We start from the raw sequence: 20,919 nt of genomic DNA on the forward strand, positions 1-20,919 counted from the left end.
GGGCAATGATGTGGAACAATTGAATGTTTCATGCTCTGCTTCTGGGGCCTGGTGGGTTGTAAACTGGTAGAACCACTCTGAAAAACTTGGGACAGTATCTGCTAAATTTGAATACACAGTATGTGTGTGTATCCCTGGTGGTGCAACTGTTAAGCGCTCAGCTGCTAACAAAAAGGTTGGTGGTTCAACCCCATCCAGCAGCTCTGTGGGAGAAAAACCTGGTGATCTGTTCCTGTAAAGAATACAACCTAGAAAACCCTATAGTGCAGTTCTATTCTGTCATATGGGGTTACTATGAGTCAAAAATCGACTGGAAGGCACCTAACAACAACAAATATATATATATGTATATAATGTATGTAATTTTTTCCATGAACTAATAATTCTTATATATCTAATTGTATATCCAACAGAAGTACATATATGTGTGCACTATAAATCTTATAGAACAATGGTCATGAGTGTTATTCGTGATAGACAATAATTTGATATAAATCAAATGTTCATCAACAGTCCTTCATTGTTCTGTGTCAAAGCTTTTCTGGGATAATAGAGACTTCACGTATTTTTGGCCTAATATTGGAGTCCTTTCCTCTGTCATCATGTTCCTTTAACCTGCAAAAAAAAGCATGCTAAGTTCGACATTATCATTTATAACTTACAGCTCTACTTATTAGCTTGGTATTTTTATTTATTTATTTTTTATTTCTTGTTTTCCAAGTGAGAGAAGATTTCAACTGTACTTGAGAATATTATATAGCTTTTTAGAAAGATAAACTGTGATTTTAATTCCAATTACTAATTCTTTACTTTAAAAAAATCTTTGCAATCACATATACATAAAGTATGTTTTCATAATGATGATACACATGCTTGCATGAGCTGATTTCTTTTTAAATTTGATACAATGAGTTCTTTTTATGTTAAAACATTCAAAGCTTTTTTTTTTTTTTAAAGTTTTTGTGGTTTCTCTAAAAAATTTAGCTCTCAGAGGCTTTGGAAAGTGATACAGGACATTTTATAAATATGGTATCACATTTTGGTAAATACTGGTGAACATGATTTTCATATTATCTTTGCTTATTTCTCTGCATAATGAGTGCTACAAATCTTTTGAACAACTATTTTGTTGACTCCATACCAAGCACTATGTTGAAACTAACCATAAGAAATTATCAGTAAAGGAGACAGGAAATTTAAAATTATATGATATATGATATATGTTGGAATTTATATATATATATATATTTAAGAAGTATAGCAGAGAGATTTATTAAAGTGAACATAAAACATTTATACAAGTAAAAAAGACTTGTTTTTATAAACATCATGATATGTTTTGGGATTTGGAATTTTGGACTATCTGGTTAAAATCACATATTGATATTTAATACTTTATGGCATTATCTTCTGATTTCAAAATTTGTAGCTCTTATTTTTTAACAAGTGCTCTATTATAAATTGGGAAATATTGCAAGATTATATGAAAGAATACATAATATAGCTTAAGAACTATAATAAAACTAACGCTTCCACTACCTGAGCCAGGAAAGGACATTATAGTAGCCCAGAAGCCCTCATGTGTCTCTCCCTGATGACACCCCCCTCGTTATCCCCCAATGAGGTAACCATTCTTCTTAATATTGTGTTGTTTCCTTGCTTTTCATTATCCGTTTTCATCCTCAAGATACGTATTTGCAAGCAAAACATTCATTTAGTTAATGCTTTTTTGAATTTTGCACACATTGTTTAACATGGTATGCTTCCTTCAGAGACTTGCTTTTTTGGTCATCTGACAATAGAAATAAGTAAAATGTATTTTAAGTGGTGATGAGTGCTTAATAAAGCATGGAAAGGGATACAGATTTCAGGTTTTTGCATTTAAATATTGTGGCCATAGAAAATGTCACTGAGAATGTATTTGAATTAATAAGGAGGTGAGATAGTGAGCCATGCAAATATCTCAGGGACAGGTGTTCCAGGTAGAGGGATAGCTAATGCAAAAGTCCGGAAATGAGAATGTTTTTGCAATTTTGAACAGCAAGGAGGCAGTAGAGCTGGAGTGGGATGTCTTGGGGTAGGATAGGGGCAGTGGTAGGAAATAATCTTAGAGATGTTATTGGGAACCCTATCATGTAGGGTCTGAGAGGTCATTATAAGGATTTTGCTTTTCTCTGATGGGAAGTTGTCTTAGTCCTCTAGTGCTGCTATAAGAGAAATACCACAAGTGAATGGCTTTAACAAAGAGAAATTAATTTTCTCACAGTCTGGGAGGCTAGAAGTCGAAATTCAGGGCAACAGCTCCAGGGGAAGGCTTTCTCTCTCTCTGTCGGCTCTGGGGGAAGGTCCTTGTCATCAATCTTTCCTTGTTCTAGGAGCTTCTCTGCATAGGAACCCTGGGTTCAAAGGATGCACTCTGCTCCTGTTGCTGCTTTCTTGGTGGTATGAGGTCCCCTGTCTCTCTGCTCGTTTCTCTGTTTTATATCTCAAAAGAGATTGGCTTAAGACACAATCCAATCTTGTAGATCACATCAGTATAACTACCGCTAATCCATCTCATTAACATCATAGTGATAGGATTTATAACACATAAGCAAATCACATCAGATGACAAAATGGTGGACCATCACACAGTACTGGGAATCATGGCCCAGTGAAATTGATACACATATTTTTTGGGGACACAGTTCAATCCATGACAGCTTCTTAAGCCTCTGTATTGGTCTCTTTCACCAGTTCTGAAAAGTTCCCAGGTATTATTTCTTGAAATTTTGTCATTGCTTCATACTCTTCTTTTCTGTCCAGAACTTGAAGTATACATTCAGTAGACATTCTTTCTCTATGTATTATCCGTCTCCTAATTGCTGTAATTTCTTTTTGTCTCTGGCTTACATTCTGGGTAATGGCTTCTGTTCCATCTTCTAGTTTACTTTTTGGTTCTTTTTTAGTTTTTCTTGTTTTTTGTTTATGTCCTCAAGATTTCTAATTTTTTTTTAATAACATTAAGTCTTCTGATTTTTGTTTGTGTGTGGATCTCATTTTGCTGTCTGTCGTTTCTGTTGTCTCACTCTTGGTGCCTTGTTACATTGTGTTTCATAAGTTTTTGGCTGCTCGTTTTTCTGAATATCCTATATATGGAAACATTTTGAGGCCTGGGATGTAGGTAGGCTTCCCTAGAAAGAGTTTGTATTCATTTCTGTCATAATTCTTAGAGCATCATTGATCTAGGACCAATTTAGTGTAAATTCTCATGTAGGTTTGTTATTGTTTTCTTTTGTCCAGGTTGTGTGATTTCAGGTTTCAAACGAATATGTGTAATGGGGTTGGAATGTTGGACTCTTCATCTCTAGACTTAGGATATAGTCCTTGGGTGTCCCAGCTTAATAAGGAATCTCTTTAGATTTCTCATTTTAAGCTGTGCCAAGTTATTGCCGTCTGAGTTCTATAGTGCCACTGCCTCCAATGATTGATTACATTTGACTAGCTTGAGAAATGACCTTAGGGGAAATCAGTCTTCAGGCTTTTTATACTTCTCTGAGCTTCTAACCTTCACATCCTGTTTTGATTATTTTGTAATATTTTTGCCAACTCATAGATGTATGTAAAAATGTAGGTATGTATTATTTTTAATGGTTCATATGCCTATTCCACCATATTTCAGGTAATAGAAGTTACAGCCCTTGTTTTTTCCCAATACCTTAAAAGCTAAAATTAAATCAAAAGGTAGAATTAAGCAAAAAGTAGAAAATAAAACCAGTGATTCCAACTCAGACTGTTTTCTATGTAAATGTACATTCTTTTGATTGTAAACATAAAATTATATTATATTCTGATTTCTTAAGTTAATTATGTATCAAGACTACCTTTTCTTTTTATAAAACATTTGATTACTTTTTCTTTTGTAACAATTATGTCATCTTTGCCATTAGTCAGGTGTGCATCATTGTCTTTTAGTGGTGCTTATATTTAGATTTCAGGTCATACTTTGGCCAACAATCCACAAGAGCAAAAGTACAACCTTGAGTATATTCTTTCTGAATTTAGAGCCCATCTCAAGAATAGATTTGATGTACTGAACATTGTGACTGAAGACCAGAAGAGTTATGAGAAGACATCAAGGACACCACTTGTGAAGAAAGTGGAAGTTCACTAAAAAGAAAGAAAGACAAAACCAAAATGGATAGAAGAGACCCTGAAATTTGCTTTTAAGTGCAGAATTGCTGAAGTGAATGAGAGAAATTATGAAGTAAAAGAACTTCTTTGAACAGAAGACTTCAAAGGGTAACTCAAAAAGACAAGGCAAAGTATTATGATGAAATGTGCAAAGACCTGGAGTTAGAACACCAAAAAGGAAGAACTTGATTGGCATTTCTCAAGCTGAGAGAACTGAAGGGAAGATTCAGGAAGCCTCAAGTTGCATTACTGAGGGATTCTATGTGCAAAAAACTGATGCAGGAAGCATCAAGAGAAGACAGAAGGCATTTACAGAGTTGCTGTACTAAAAATAATTGGTCAGTGTTTAAACATTTTAGGAGGTAGCATGTGATCAGGAACCATTGGTACTGAAGGAAGAATTAAAGCTGCTGTGAAGGCATTGAAAACAACAGGCCTCCAGAAACAGATGGGATACCAATTGAGATGCTTCAACAAATGGGTGCAACCCTGGAAGCACTTACTCACCTATATCAAGAAATTTGGAAGACACCTGCCTGGCCAATCAGCTGAAAGAGGTCCATGTTTGTGCCCATTCCAAATAAAGGAAATCAAATAGAATGTGGAATCGCTGAACCATATAATTAATATCGCATGCTAGCAAAATTTTGCTGAATGTGGTTTAAAAACAACTGCAGCCGCACATCAACAGGGAACTGCCAGAAGTTCAAGTCAGATTCTGAAGGGGACGTGGAACGAGGGATATCATTGCTGTTGTCAGATGGATTTTGGCTGAAAGCAGAAGATACTGGAACGATGATTACCTGTGTTTTATTGACTATATGAAGGTCTTCAACTGTGCGGATCACAACAAATTATAGATAACAATACGAGGAATCAAAATTTGTACATGGATTAAGAGGTAATCTTTTGAACAGAGGGGGTTAGGAGTGATTCAGAATTGAAAAGGTGTGTGGCAGGGTTGTATCCATTGACCTTATTCAATCTGTTTGCTGAAGAAATAATTCAAGAAGCTGGACTATCTGAAGAAGAATGTGGCATTATGATTGGAGAAAGACTCATTAACAACCTATGATGTGCAGATGACACAACCTTCATTGCTGAAAATGAAGATGACTTAAAGCACCTACTGAAGAAGGTCAAAGACTACAGCTTTTTGTATGGAGTACACCTCAACTTAAAGAAAATGAAATCCTCACAACTGGACCAATAAAGAACATCACGATAAATGAAGAAGAAATTGAAATTGTCAATGATTTCATTCTATTTGGATCAATAATCAACATCCATGGGTGTAGCAGTCAAGAAATCAAACAACATATTACGTTGGGCAAATCTACTGTGAAAGACCTCTTTAAAGTTTCAAAAAGCAAAGATGTCACTTTCATGATTTAAGGTGCACCAGACACGAGCCATGGTCTTCTCAGTTGTCTCCTATTCATGTGAAAACTGGACAATGAAAAAGGAAGACATAGGAAGAATGGATGCATTCAAATTTTGGTGTTGGCGAAGAGTATTGAATATAGTATGAATGGCCAAAAGAATGAACAAATTATCTTAGAAGACATACAATTGGAATGCTCCTGAGAAGCGAGGAGAGTGAGCTTTCTGCTCACTTACTTTGGATATGTAATCAGGAAAGACCAGTTGATAGAAAAGGACATCAGGTTTGGCAAGGTAGAGGGTCAGTGAAAATGAGAGAAACCCTTAATGAGGTAGATTGACACAATAGCTGAAACATGTCTTTGCCTGCCACGTCTAACAACTGGGCCCTCTCAAAGACAGTTTCTGTTGCCTGTGTATGTGTCATACTTCTGTATTTCCTTGCATGCTATAATTTTTTCTTAAAAACTAGGCATTAAAATGATGTAGCATCTTTGGATACTGATTTCACTTTCTGGTTTTGTTGTTCTTATTGTTTGCTTGTTTATTTGCTTGAGTTGGTAGACTCTTTTTTACTGAAGTCTGTTTCCCCTTGAGTGTGTTTTTGCTAATGTAGCTCTTCAGAGAGTATGGGGGTGTGCACGGTCACCCTGGTATGGCAGTAGTTTTAGAAGGACCCTCTTCAAATATCTCTTTCCTTGACCTCTCTGTTAAGCTATCTGCCTCTGTTAGTATCGTACCCAGCTGTTAGCCCCCACTTAAATACCCCAAGCCAAACTCATTGGGGTCGAGTTAACTCCAACTCATAATGACCCTATAGGGCATAGTAGAACTACCCCTTAGGGTTTCCAAGGCTGTAATCTTTATAGAAGCAGAGTGCCCCATCTTTCTCCTGCAGTGCAGCTGGTGGGTGTGAACCACCAACCTTTTGGTCAGCAGCTAAGCACTTATACTATGTCACCAGGGCTTTTTTAGCCTTCACTTAGAGCTAGCTTACTGCTGTATTGTTTCCAGTAGAAAACTCAGTTTGGATCTGTTTTCAAAGGCAGCCTTTGAGGCTAGTCTTTCAAGTTTGTTCTGACCCCACAAGGCGTCTTCTTAGATTTCTTTTTCCTTGTTCTCTCTGGTGATCTTCTAATTGGCCTGTGGTTTTGCTTATGGCTCTTGTAGAGCTGTCAGGCTTCTCTTAATAGCTTAGTATGAAAATCTCCATTGTTTTTGAGAGCTCTGTTAGGGTTGAACTTCCCACACTCTGTTAGGACCTTGGGATAGCTTTCGAGCTCTCTGTTCTTATAGCCTGCCTCTTCTGTGCCACTGCTTCAGAGTTGAAGGTGGGTTTAGTGCTGTCCTTTAGAGTGATACTGCTGCTTTATGTGCAGGCTGCTGCATGGGGATAGTAGCCGCGAGTCTTCTCAACTTGCCCCTTTCTTTGCCCCACAAGTGAGCTGGGGCAAGGGAGATCAGGGTTCCAGTGTTCTTTGCTTCACTTGGGCTTAGCTTCCACCGTATGAGTGGAAGTTAGATGGAGGATGAGATTTCAGGTTGTTAAGCCTCTCTTTATTGAAAAAGAACTTCTGCAACCTAGATGTTGGGGTCATGAGAAATACTGGCAGCCTGACCCTTTCAGTGAGATATTGTTGTCCTGGACTGGGCACTGGGTAGAGAGAAGCCCTGTGTTCTTGGCCTCACTCACTTGGGGATGAACTTGGAGAACAGCAGAAGGTCATGGGGTCAAATGCCATGGACTTTTGGTGTTATTATTGAGATTTAGTATATTTTCTTGAATACATGTTTCATTTGCTGTTGCCTTTAGTACAATTCCCTGAGATTGTAATTTTTTTTGTTTTTTAATAATTTTTACCAATTATAGTTTTTTTTTCTGGAGATATGGTTTATGCCATGTGAAGTCAGCCCCATATTCTTTGTTGTTAGGTGCCGTCAAGTTGGTTCTGACTCATAGCGACCCTATGCACAACAGAACGAAACACTGCCGGTCCTTACAATCGTTACGCATGAGCTCATTGTTGCAGCCACTGAGTCAATACACCTCATTGAGGGCCTTTCTCTTTTCTGCTGACCCTGTACTTTGCCAAGCATGATGTCCTCCTCAGGGACTGATCCCTTCTGACAACATGTCCAGAGTTCGTAAGGTGCAGCCTCACCGTCATCGCTACTAAGGAACATTCTGGTTGTACTTCTTCCAGGACCGATTTGTTCATTCTTTTGGCAGTCCACGGTATATTCAACATTCTTGGCTGACAGCACAATTCAGACGCGTCAGTTCTTCCTCAGTCTTCCTTATTCATTGTCCAGCTTTCACATGCATTTGATGCTATTGAAAATACCATGGGTTGGGTCAGGCGCACCTTAGTCTTCAAGGTGACATCTTTGCTTTTCAAAACTTTAAAGAGGTCCGTTGCAGTAGATTTACCCAATGCAATGCATTGTTTCATTTCTTGACTCCTGCTCCCACGGGTGTTGATTGTGGATCCAAGTAAAATGAAATCCTTGACAACTTCACTCTTTTCTCCGTTTATCATGATGTTGCTGATTGGTCCAGTTGTGAGGATTTTTGTTTGTTTATGTTGAGGTGCAATCCATACTGAAGGCTGTGGTCTTTGATTTTCATCAGTAAGTGCTTCAAGTCCTCTTCACTTTCAGCAATCAAGGTTGTGTCATCTGCATAACACAGGTTGTTAATGAGTCTTCCTTCAATCCTGATGCCCCGTTCTTCTTCATATACTCTAGCTTCTCGTATTATTTACTCAGCATACAGATTGAATAGGTATGGTGAATGTATACAACCCTGACACACACTTTTCCTGACTTTAAACCAATCAGCATCCACTTGTTCTGTCCGAACAACTGCCTCTTGATCTATGGAAAGGTTCTTCATGAGCCTAGTTAAGTGTTCTGGAATTCCCATTCTTCCCAATGTTACCCATAATTTGTTATGATCCACACAGTAGATTGCCTTTGCATAGTCAATAAAACACAGGTAAACACCCTTCTGATACTCTCTGCTTTCAGCCAGGAGCCATCTGACATCAGCAATGATATCCCCTGATTCCATGTCCTCTTCTGAAACCAGCCTGAATTTCTGGCAGTTCCCTGTTGATTAGCTGCTGTAGCCGTTTTTGAATGATCTTCAAGAAAATTTTGCTTGCGTGTGATATTAATGATATTGTTCTATAATTTCCACATTCGGTTGGATCACCTTTCTTGGGAATAGGCATAAATATGGATCTCTTCCAGTCAGTTGGCCAGGAAGCTGTCTTCCATATTTCTTGGCGTAGACAAGTGAGCACCTCCATCTCTGCATCCGTTTGTTGAAACATTTCAATTGATATTCCGTCAATTCCTGGAGCCTTGTTTTTTTGCCATTGCCTTCAGTGCAGCTTGGACTTATTCCTTCGGGACCATTGGTTACTGATCATATGCCACCTCTTGAAATGGTTGAACATCGACTAGTACTTTTTGGTATAATGACTCTGTGTATTCCTTCCATCTTCTTTTGATGCTTCCTGTGTCGTTTAATATTTTCCCCATAGAATCCTTCACTATTGCAACTCGAAGCTTGAATTTTTTCTTCAGTTCTTTCAGCTTGAGAAAAGCCAAGGGTGTTCTTCCCTTTTGGTTTTCTATTGCCAGCTCTTTGCATATGTCGTTATAATACTTTACTTTGTCTTCTTGAGCCGCCCTTTAAAATGTGTTCAATTCTTCTACTTCATCATTTCTTCCTTTTGCTTTAGGGGCTCAACATTCATGAGCAAGTTTCAAAGTCTCCTCTGACATCCATCTTGGTCTTTTCTTTCTTTCCTGTCTTTTCGATGACCTCCTGCATTCTTCATGTGTGATGTCCTTGACGTCATTCCACAACTTGTCTGGTCTTTGGTTACTACTGTTCAATGGGTCAAATCTATTCTTGAGATGGTCTCTAAATTCAGGTGGGATGTACTCAAGGTCATATTTTGGCTCTCGTGGACTTGCTCTAATTTTTTTCAGTTTCAGCTTGAACTTGCATGTGAGTAATTGATAGTCTGTTCCACAGCCGGCCCCTGGCCTTGTTCTGACTGATGATATTGAGCTTTTCCCTCTTCTCTTTCCACAAATGTAGTCAGTTTGATTTCTTTGTGTTCCATCTGGCAAGGTCCGTGTGTATAGTTGCCGTTTATGTTGGTGAAAGAAGGTATTTGCAATGAAGAAGTTGTAGGTCTTGCAAAATTCTATCATTTGGTCTCCGGCATTGTTTCTATCACAAAGGCCATGTTTTGTAACTACCGATCCTTCTTCGTTTTCAACTTTTGCATTCCAATCTCCAGTAATTATTAATGCATCCTGATTGCATGTTTGATCAATTTCAGGCAGTGTAACATTGTCTGATATAATGCTGGAAGGTGAGTCCCTCAGGTTGGAAGGCACTCAAAAGACTACTGGGGGGGAGCAACCTCCTCAAAGTAGAATCCACCTTAAGGATGTGGATGGAGTCAAGCTTTTGGGACCTTCATTTGCTGATGTGGCACGACTCAAAATGAGAAGAAACAGCTGTAAGCATCCATAAATAATTGATATCTGGAATGAACAAAGTATGAACCTAGGAAAATTGGAAATCATCAAAAATGAAATGGAACGCATAAACATCGATATCCTAGGCATTAGTGAGCTGAAATGGACTGGTATTGGCCATTTTCAATCAGACAATCACAAGGTCTACTATGCTGGGAATGACAGCTTGAACAGGAATGCTGTTGCATTCATCGTCAAAAAGAACATTTCAAGATCAATCCTGAAGTACAACACTGTCAGTGATAGGATAACATCCATACGCCAACAAGGAAGACCAGTTAATACGACTGTTATTCCAATTTACACAGCAACCACGTAGGCCAACGATGAAGAAATAGAAGATTTTTATCAGCTGCTGCAGTCTGAAATTGATAGAACATGCAACTCGGATGCATTGATAATTACTGCTGATTGGAATGTGAAAGTTGGAAACAAAGAAGAAGGATCAGTAGTTGGAAAATATGACCTTCGTGATAGAAACAATGCCGGAGATTGAATGATAGAATTTTGATCAAATGATAGAATTTTGCAAGACCATATTCTTTAAACAACTGCTATTGTAACTCATGGTTTGGGGGATACTATACATATGATACCATACTAACTATGTTGACATTCTGATTCTTTGTACCAGGGATTTATTTAGAGTATTTATAAAGTATCGATTCATATTGCCGTGTACCTTTATCATATACCCTTTTATCAGGCCAGATGTGATTGTGAACGTATATTATCTTCTCTCAGAGTAACTCTTTAATTAAAGAAGAGCATTTATATTAACTTCAATGTTTCTCTAAAATACGTGCGATTTTCAACTATGCAGAACATTATGGATGAATCTCACAAAAAGTGTTGAGCAAAAGAAGGCTTGTACACATGACTACAAACGACATAATTTAATTTATCTAAGTAACAAAAATAGCAAAATGAATATATGCTGTTAGAATAGTAGTGTTTTCTTTTTTAATCTGGTTGTTGGAGAAGATTCACTGCATTTTAGGCCTATGATATGCTTACACTTATGCATGTATATTATACTGAAATACAAAGTTAAAAAGTATATTTTGGGGTCGAATATGGGTTATATATTTTTAACAGAATACCATTTGGAATAAATTTACTATATTTAACTCTTAGTTTAGTTTGGTATTTAAAAATGATAGTGTTTATGTTCTCTAGTATTGAGACTTTGTTTCCTACATTTATAAATGAAAAAATATTAAATTAAAAATATAAATTTTTATGAGTATTAACAGTTCTGATTCATATTGTGTTTCCTCAGAACATTTTAAGATGCCATAAATTTTAAAATTAAAATATTGAGGTGTGAGGATTTGTTGCAAAGACAAAACAAAGCATGTTGTTTTCACCACTCCGGGGAAAATTCTACATGGAAATTAGACCCTTTATATAATACATATAATCAGGGAAGTCTTGTATCCTTTGTAATACATTTTTAAATTTTATTCTGTAGGACTATTTTGAAAGAAAGTGGGTTTGCTCGATACCTTCATTCAGCTGTTCTTATCAATGGAGCTATGCTTATTTTTGGAGGAAACACCCATAATGACACTTCCTTGAGTAATGGTGCAAAATGTTTTTCTGCCGATTTCCTGGCATATGACATAGGTATGTATCTGTTAGGAATATACAAAATAGAAAATAACAGAAAATTTTTCATATACAGATTCTTAAATACATTAATTGACAACATATGTATAGTTCATTTTAGAGATTAATTCAGTGAAATATAATGAATTTCCATAAAGTAGTAGTATAGGACCAAGAGAACAACAGTATTAGGGTTAGTCAGGGTGGAGGCAGGGGAGCAGAAAAATCTAGGTTTGAATGTCCTTTTAGAAGGATTTTATGTATTGTATCCAGAGGCATACTGTAGCCCCGTTGTGTTAGTTACTGTGTATAAGTTTTGATAATGGGTCAATATGGAAAACTTTGCAACTATGCAAGTTATAAATAGTAGGAATTCAGGCATTTTCAATTTAGTAGAGATGAGCAAAATCATATTTAAATTAAACATACCATATAAACTTACTAGCAATCCGATAGAACTAGGGAAAGGAATGTAGAGAAAGTAGAGCTAAAGAAATCAGATTTTTCTGACAAAATGGAAACCCAGAAAATACCTTAGAATGGAAGTAATTGAATAAGAATACTTTTCAAGAGAACCAGGGATACAAGGCATTTATAAAATTCACTTGGCCTTATGCTGTCTGTAGTCCTATCAATTTGTGAATGTTTAAGTGGATATATTTACTGAAATACTAAATTTAGGTATTAATAGACCATTATAGGGAAAACATTCCTTCTGTGTGTATCATATTATGTGAAAAACCTACCTGATATTTAACGTTTATTTAGTAGTACTGAAGAACGGTTTTAAATTGATGGTGTCAGTACAGTAACATAGCAAGTTCCAACTTAAGCAATTTGATGAATTAAATTTAAAGAGACTAAAGAATAACACTTTTGATAACACATTTAAGATGTATACTTGTGCTCTTGAACGTCATAAAGGTACATAATTTGGAAAACTATCTCAAGTGGCAGCATATAAAGAAAATTATGACTATTAATAAGCATTTTGATCTTTATAATCTGTTTGGATGAAATTCCTAATAATAAAGTTAAACATGATTTTTAAGTCTTATATTGCGGGGGTCAGTCCGTGATTAATCATTTAAAACAATTCAATGTCTTTAGCATCTTTAGATTCTAAGTAATTAAATCTTTACCTTTTTGAAAGAACAATTTGAAGTGATGATTTGTGAAGAAAATGGGCTTGTCTCAGTGAGAAGAGAGTTCATAAATTAATGTGTGAGATCTGGAAAAACGGGTCACATGAAATACTGAGTGTAGGCAGGCAGTGACCTTATTATATTCTGTGATTGTCAGCTCATCGTGTCAACTATTGTTTCTGCTATGGTGATGAGACAGTGTGTTCATTTTCCTGGAGGTAATGAAAGTTGTTTTTTCTTCTAGAAGAAGTATAGAATTTTTGTGGGTTTCCTAGGGATTGGGCATTTTGAGTAATTTTACAGGCTCAAGGGGCATAAAAGTTGTCCCTAGTTGTTGAGTATCTGGCTGTAGCAAGATTAGGATGGATACTTAGTGGCCTAGGAATATGAGAACCTGATAAGGGGAATGGTTGGACTTAATCAGCTACTCAAAAGGGGAATAGACTGACCTTCAGCCAGAGTCTCAAAACTGAGTCAAGACAGCATTTAAAGAAAATGGTATTACATTATGTTTAATACTGTTTGTTTCTTAAGAGTATGGCAAGACGGAAACAAATAATCGGTTTCATTTTTCAGGCAAATTAATTGGACCAGAGAAAGAATAGCGTATTTTAAACATATATTTAAACACACACTTTTTTGTCCTGTGTTAGCTGAGACTAACAACAAAAACATGAAGCAACCGTATAATTCAACAAAGGATAAAAGTGTCTTATTTCATTTGATTATATTTTACGTAGTTCCCATCCAAAGTTCCCCCAAACCATCTGTATTTATCCTCCTGGGTTTGTAACATCAAATGTTGGACTATTTCTGAGGGAAAATGGTTTTTCATGTTTTTAACATTTCAGAAAATTTATTTCAAAATGATTGTTTTCCTTAGGAATATATTTTTATGGAAATAAAATACAACCACTGGATAATGAACCAATTAGAAAATAGATCTGTTTTGAAAAAGAAAAATTATGTTACTGTTTCCCTCTTTAGTATAGAGTATACTAGGATTCATACGGCATATTTAACTGGAATGTACCTGAAGATTTAGCTGATTGATTTGTGTTATATGATGTTTAAACGTATGGGAATATTTGTGCCAATCCTGTTTTCATTGCGTAAAATGTAGTATTTCAACCTTATTGCCTTAGTAAATTTTATACAGCAAATATCATGAGTGTCTGAGGATATAACCTTGCCTTCACAGCTCTCATTATATTAGCCATGATGGCCTTAGAAGGCATATAATGATGATTTTTTTATACATGGCTGCACCTTGACATCCCCTTTGAAGGTTGTAAGGAAGAAAAACCTAGAGAATCTGATTCTCTGAGATTAGGCACTGGGCATCTGTGTTTTAAAAAGTGAACGAGACTGGGTTGAGTATAACATACAGCATGATATATTATTTAAAGTTCCAATTTGTAAATCTAGCTTGAAGTCAGATTTTAAAATCTGAAAACTTCTTAATATTTTTATTATAACTATTATTATTACTTTCACAAAGTAGCTATATTCAAGTTTAAAAAGTACCTTATTCCAGGGTGCTTCTGGGTGGACTCGAACCTCCAGCCTTTCAGTTAGGAGATGAGTGCTTTAACCATTTGCACAGCTCAGAGACTCCTTTGATCAACATTAAGCTAACTAAACCCCTTGGCATCGAGTCCATTCCAACTCAGAGCAACCCTAAAGGACAGAGTAGAATTGCCCCCATAGGGTTTCCAAGACTGCAAATTTTTACTGAAGCAGACTACCACATCTTTCTCCTGGGGAGCATGCCTGGTGGGTTCAAACCACTGACCTTTCAGTTATCAGCTGAGCGCTTAACCACTGCACTGCCAGGGTTCCTTTGATCAACCTTAAAAAAAAAAAAAAAAAAACCAAACCAACTGTCCTCAAGTCAATTCTGTCTCATAGAGACCCTATAGGACAGAGTAGAACTGCACCAGAGAGTTTCCAAGGAGAGCCTGGCGGATTCAAACTGCTGACCTCTTGGTTAGCAGCCGTAGCACTTAACCGCTACGCCACCAGGGGATCAACATTAGACAACCAAAATTCTCTGTCTCAGTGATTTGTCAGAAGACTATCAGTCAGCCTTGAGTACCATCCCATGGTTCAGGGCTGCAGGGCTGCAGGGCTTACCATGTATGTGTAAATGTGTGCGTGTATGTGTATGTGTTTATATACCTCAGGGGCACAGAACTGGATTAGTCATGATTGTTTATGCATGGCTTTTATACTGTATATGTATAGTGTTTATAATTTATTTAAGCGTGTAATATTTAATAATATAATTAACGCTCATTACTAACATCACATCACATAACAAACATGACATAGTATAGTATTATATAATATAATGAATTACCCACATGACAACTATGCCAGTAACTTAAATCTACCTGTATAGCTCTTGTCTCCCCCTCCCCCTGTCTCCTTTATGCTTTTTTCAATTCATGCTCCCACCCCGATATAAAATTCACATCATCTCCATCACTAAGTATTTTAAGAGTTCTTAACTTTTACCAGTCAAATGAGTGTAAAAGGCTGTTTTATTGTGGTCTTCGATTGCATTTTTGGATAGTAGGGAGGTTAAGTGTTTCTTTGTGTGGCTCAGCCATATGTGCCTCCTCTGTTTTGAAACAGAAACATCTGTTAATGTGTTTTGTCAGTTTTTTTTATTTCGTGTGCTGTCACAAAGACCTAAAAATTAGTATAGTAAATTAAGAACATAGAATAATTTTTTATTTCTTCTCATGTAACAGTTCCAAGGAATGTGGTCCAGGTTGCCAGTGCAGCTCGCTCATCATTACTCAGGGACCCCAGTTCCTCTGACCTTGTTGCTCTGCCACTCCCCAGGACATTTTCCCTATGTGTGTAGTCAGAGTTGAGTGGCAGACACATCTGTGTTCTAGCTCCTAAGAAGGAGAAAAATTTTAAGTCTAAGGTAGCAACTTGCTTTTAAGTAAATGAGGCAGATGCCACATGAATCAATTCTTCTTATTCCTGTGGTGAGAATTCTGTCATTTGGCTTTGGTCAGCTCCATAGGAGGCTGGGTGATGTAGCATCTAGCTATTCAGGCAGGTGCTTAGCTTAAATTATATTGCTATGGAAGGGGGGGAAGCGATTTTGGCAGGTCGTTTATTTTTTAAAATTGATTGATAGGAATTCTTTACGTATTCCTGATATTAATCTTGTGTTAGTTAAATGTGTTGCAGATGTTTCCCTGTTAATGTCTTGCCTTTTTGCTTATTTTAATATGTCTCTTGGTGAGCATATATTTTAAATTTTAATGTAGTTGACTTTTTCAGTCTTTATATTTAGCCTCTTTTTGGTGACTTCTTTAAAGATTTTCTTCCTTACCCCGAGGACAGGATGATATTTTCCCCTATTATCTCCTAAGAACATAGAAAATAGGCTATCGTATAGACCTTTTAAGCAGGAAATTATCTCCATTTGATAATTAGAGTGTGTAATTCCATGTACTTTTAAATCACCTTCAGGGTTTTGATGATTAAACTGATATGTGGTAGCACATGTCCAACCTTTTTCTGTTGAGGTCCTTGGATCTCCAGATAGTCCTCTTGGGCAGGACCTAAGATTATTCATATAGGCTCTATCCCGTGTGGCCCACATGCAAAGTTCACAGTCATGCGTTGTTTGTCGTAGTGAATCATGGAAATGCAAACCATTCTCAGTGTAAAACATTCTCCCTGCTATGCCACTAAAGCAGTTGGCTCTTTTTTTTCCCTCTAGATATCCTGGGTGGGAGTCAGACCCCATCCCATGGTGTCCTACAACTTCAGGGACATGCATTTCAAAGTTCTCTGAGTAGTTCCATTGGAACCCCCCTCATCAGACTTGAGGTAAAGAATGTAGCGCCTCTCATGCGTCTCTTTGGGGTGGGGCTCACAGCACAACTCTCTCTAAATGTATCTTTCTCACAAAATCTTCTTTTTCAATCTCTTGACCCCTTTTATATTCTCACAATGGGAAAGCAGATTCAAGAGTGTGGCATGTGATACTGAATATATCTAAGAAAATTTGCACACATCAATGTGATTGTGAATATCATATATATTATATGATAGGTCTTGGTAGAAATTTTAACATGTTATATAGTATTTTGGGAGTTGTTGGGTTTGTAAACTCTATTGTGGATGATACAGATGTGACTAAAATTTATTTTTTGCTTTTCTGAACTTATTTTGGACTTTAAATCTGTTAAGAGTAGCTTAGCTTTAAATGAGCTAGTTGAAGGAGTATTTATTTTGCAAGAGATAATTTGGAAAATAATTTCGTTATTCTCCTGCTAAACTTTAATACTGTTTTGACTAATTAACATACTGTTTTAGGTAGGATTTCTTCAGAAGCATTGAAGCAAGCCCTAGAGTACAGATAGTTTTTTGGGGAGGCAATCCCAGGAAACGCTTGTGGTTGGAGGGGTGGCAAACTGAACATGGAAAGTGAATGAAACCAGTAGAGAGCATGTTATGAAGTAAGTTACCACTGTGGATAAGTGGAGGTCAAAGTCACCAAGGAACTTGAAGACAGTATAGACCATGTCTGAGTGCTGTCCAACAGCAGAGAGAAGCAGCTGAAGTAGTACCTACGAACTCTGTCTGTATTAGGGGTTGATTCTGCTGATGTTAATCCTCTGGCACTTTCGGCCCGGCCTGCCTGTGGGCCAAGTGTGCAACTGTGCAGGTGTTTGCGGTGAGCAGAGGTGGGAGTCAGAGGGTATGGGCATGGTACTTACACTGTCTGCTGCATGTGTCATAAACACGTTTTAGAGTTGTGAATGAGATTTACTTATTTAACTGAGTTCATTTTCTTCTCATAGATTTATACTTTTTGAAACTCTTCTAGACATTACAAATCTTAAAGTTGTAATATTTAGCAATGGATTTCATAGTGATTGAAGAAAGAGAAGGCATAATTAAATGAAGAAAAGTAAATCTTTAAATGAAATGATTTGGGTCGATAAGAGGAAGAAAAATATCGTAATTTATAGACTATTATGAAAGAGTTAGAGAAACCGAAGAAGATTTCGATAGTACTTGCATGAGCGATAGGGTTAAGTGAAAAAAAGTAAGTTGCAAAATAAGAGACGAACATGATCCCATGTCTGTGAGCAATAGTTAAAAGCAAAAGAAAATATTTAGGCAGAGTTGTCAGTGGACAATAGAATATATGGGTCTTCTACTTGGAAGAGATATCTTGAATGAAAGTACGGTTTTGGGAATCATCCTTTAATGTGTCACACTTCAAGAACCATCTCTACCAGAGGCCATTAATTCGTATCTGCTGATACTGGCCTTCTGGTTGCTTCAGGTGCTTCTTATCTTGCCAAACAATTTATAAAATAAGCTACTTCTCTAGCTTGCTGACATTAGGATAACCTCGGTTCGACTTTGTTTGCTCCCTTGGTTTTAGTGCCTCTGCCCATACTCTGACTAACTTAGCTTGTTTAGCTTTTTAACCAGTGAATAAAATCCTGAGAGGAGCTGTGGGTATGAGTGAGATAATGAGATGGATTGAAACTGTGGCTACAGCAATGGGCTCAAACATAGCAATGATTATGAGGATGGACCAGGACCAGGCAGTGCTTTGCTCTGTTGTGCACAGCGTCGCTATGAGTTGGAACTTACGTGATGGGACCTAACAACAACCACCACTACCACAACAACAGGGAAAACGTGCACATTTTAGAATAATAAGAGAAATTTTGACCTAGGGAAAAACCCCAGTGAAACATCATTTTAACAGAGGCAGTGGAAAAGATTTTTGGCAGCATCCAGAAATTTGGTATCCTATTTGTAATAAATAAATATTTGTGAAGTATCTAAATGGTTAATAAATGTTTTTCTTTTTTTCATCCAGTTTTGAGTCTTTAAACACACAATGTATGTGCTTTTTGTAGCATATTTTGACTGTGCAATTAAGACTGACTTAAGAATTTGCATTTCAAGTGGAATAATAAAAGACTTTTTTAAGTGTGTCCTTAAAGTATTATAGAGGTGTAGTCTCATGGAAAAACACAAGTATTTGTAGGAAACCTTAACCAATGAGTATGCATTTTCCATACTAATTTATGCACAATTGAGAATATAAACCAGTCTCTAAATTTCAGCTTATGTTTTTAATGTGATTGGGTGGCACCTCATGGGTAGACAGTTCTGACAACACAGTATTCTTGTTGCTGAAATTTGCGTTTGGGAAAATAGCAACTCTAACTTTTTGATCTTGTGTGTGTGAGTGTGCAGTTTGTAAGTTAATGTTTAGTACTTTGAAGCACAGGTTTTTTTTTTTTTTTTTTTTAAATCTCTGTTCCAGGGAGCATCTTTTACTTTAGCTTTTATTCTCCTGAGCTCTTCTTTTGGTATGGAATGGTGCTTCTGTCAATTTTCATGATGCCAATATCCACATGAAATTTGCTTTAATTTGTCTAGCCTTGAACTATTTATAAAGTGATAATGGCCTGAGTGCTCTCGAAATATATTTTCTTTTTGGCAAGAAATGTAATTATAGATTTCAGTAATACGTATTAATAATGTAAGAGACTTTATAATGTAAGCATGAGAATAGAGCCTACATGTAAACAAATTATATTAATTCAGTATTGAGCTTTACGGCATTTGATAACTTCTGCATCTTACAGGGAAACCAATCTGTGTTTTACAGAGTAACCTGATCAAGAATGTGAAAACTGAGTAGCAGAATTTATCTAGCTCAACATTCTGTTCAGTAGTTATTGCAAAAGCTGGAAGAGATAAGTGGAAACCCTATTTGAAATAACTGCTCTTATCTTTTTTCTCTTTCCATTCTATAGAAAAGACCTTGCAGGTGGGCAAATAATATCAGTAAGCATGAATTACTGTATCTATAGTTGCAAAAGTTTCTTAGCTTAAATTAGCTTTTCATAAGCTTCCAGGTTAAATTATATTCCTTCTAACAATTTTGAGTGAAAACAATTTGCCTGCTCTTTTAAGAGACTGCAGAGGAAAATTCACATTGATTGTACCAGTCAGGGTAGGTTAGGTTATACTGCAATGACAAACACTGTCACAGTTTGGGTTCTCTGGGAAGCAAACCCTGAGACAGAGTTTAGTGTTCAGGGCCAACATCTGTGGAAGGGAGGAGGAGGAAGCAGGTTTGTGTACAGGAATAAGTCAAGCTGTGATGTAAACTTAACAGTCTTAGCCAACTCCATGGGGAACTGTGGAGTGGAAATGACCACTCAAGAGTTGTCTGTCATTAGGATGAAACATCCAGGCCATTACTATGTCCCCGGTCTGAAGTATTTCTCCTTTGGGGACCAGGACTTTAACTAGGAGCGGCTTTGACCCCTTGGTTCCTGGACCTGTGTGTTCTTTCTATTGGAAACATAGCACCATTTAAAGGTATTTCATTTAAGGTGTATCCTGCATTCTCTCTGTGTGGCAAATTACGTTGATTGATTTTCTAATGTTGAACCATCATTGGTAGTGGTGTATTATTATTATTATTTTTTGATATGATGCTGAGATCTGGTGGCATAGTGGTTAAGTGCTATGGCTGCTAACCAAAGGGTTGGCAATTCGGATCCGCCAGGCGCTCCTTGGAAACTGTATCGGGCAGTTCTACTCTGTCCTTTAGGGTCGCTATGAGTTGGAATCAACTCGATGGCACTGGGTTTGGTTTGGTTTTTGGTTTGCTGAGATCTACTGGCAAGAATTTTGGTAAAGGATTTTTGCATCTATATTCCTGAGAGATAATGGTCTGTAATTTTCTTTTTTGTGTGTTGTCTTTGCCTGGCTTTGGTATCAGGGTTATGCTGGCTTCATAGAATGAATTCAGGAATATTTCTTTTCTATGCTCTGAAATAGTTTGAGTAGTACTGGTGTGAGCTCTTCTCTGAATGTTTGGTAGAATTCTCTATTGAAGCTGTCTGAGCCAGGGCTTTTTTGTTGTTGGGAGTTTTTTTTTTTTTTTTAATTGCCCCTTCACTCTCTTCTCTTATTATGGGTCTGTTCAGATTTTCTATCTCAGTTTGTGTTTGTTTAG

At 36.9% G+C, this 20,919-nt stretch overlaps 1 protein-coding gene across 8 annotated transcripts in view; it reads left to right on the plus strand.

The window, feature by feature from the left end:
- ATRNL1 (attractin like 1) overlaps nt 1-20,919 on the plus strand; it is a 685,371-nt gene that overhangs the window by 105,311 nt on the left and 559,141 nt on the right. For all 8 annotated transcript variants that reach the window (XR_007513388.1, XR_007513389.1, XM_049854677.1 and 5 more), the window contains one exon: nt 11,597-11,751. Coding sequence is in view for 6 of the 8 variants with exons in the window: in XM_049854677.1 (XP_049710634.1) it covers nt 11,597-11,751 (155 nt within the window). In the remaining 2 variants the exon portion in view is untranslated. The remainder of the gene's footprint in view (nt 1-11,596; nt 11,752-20,919) is intronic.

This window comes from Elephas maximus, chromosome 16 (assembly GCF_024166365.1).
Source record: "Elephas maximus indicus isolate mEleMax1 chromosome 16, mEleMax1 primary haplotype, whole genome shotgun sequence".
NCBI lineage: Eukaryota > Metazoa > Chordata > Mammalia > Proboscidea > Elephantidae > Elephas > Elephas maximus.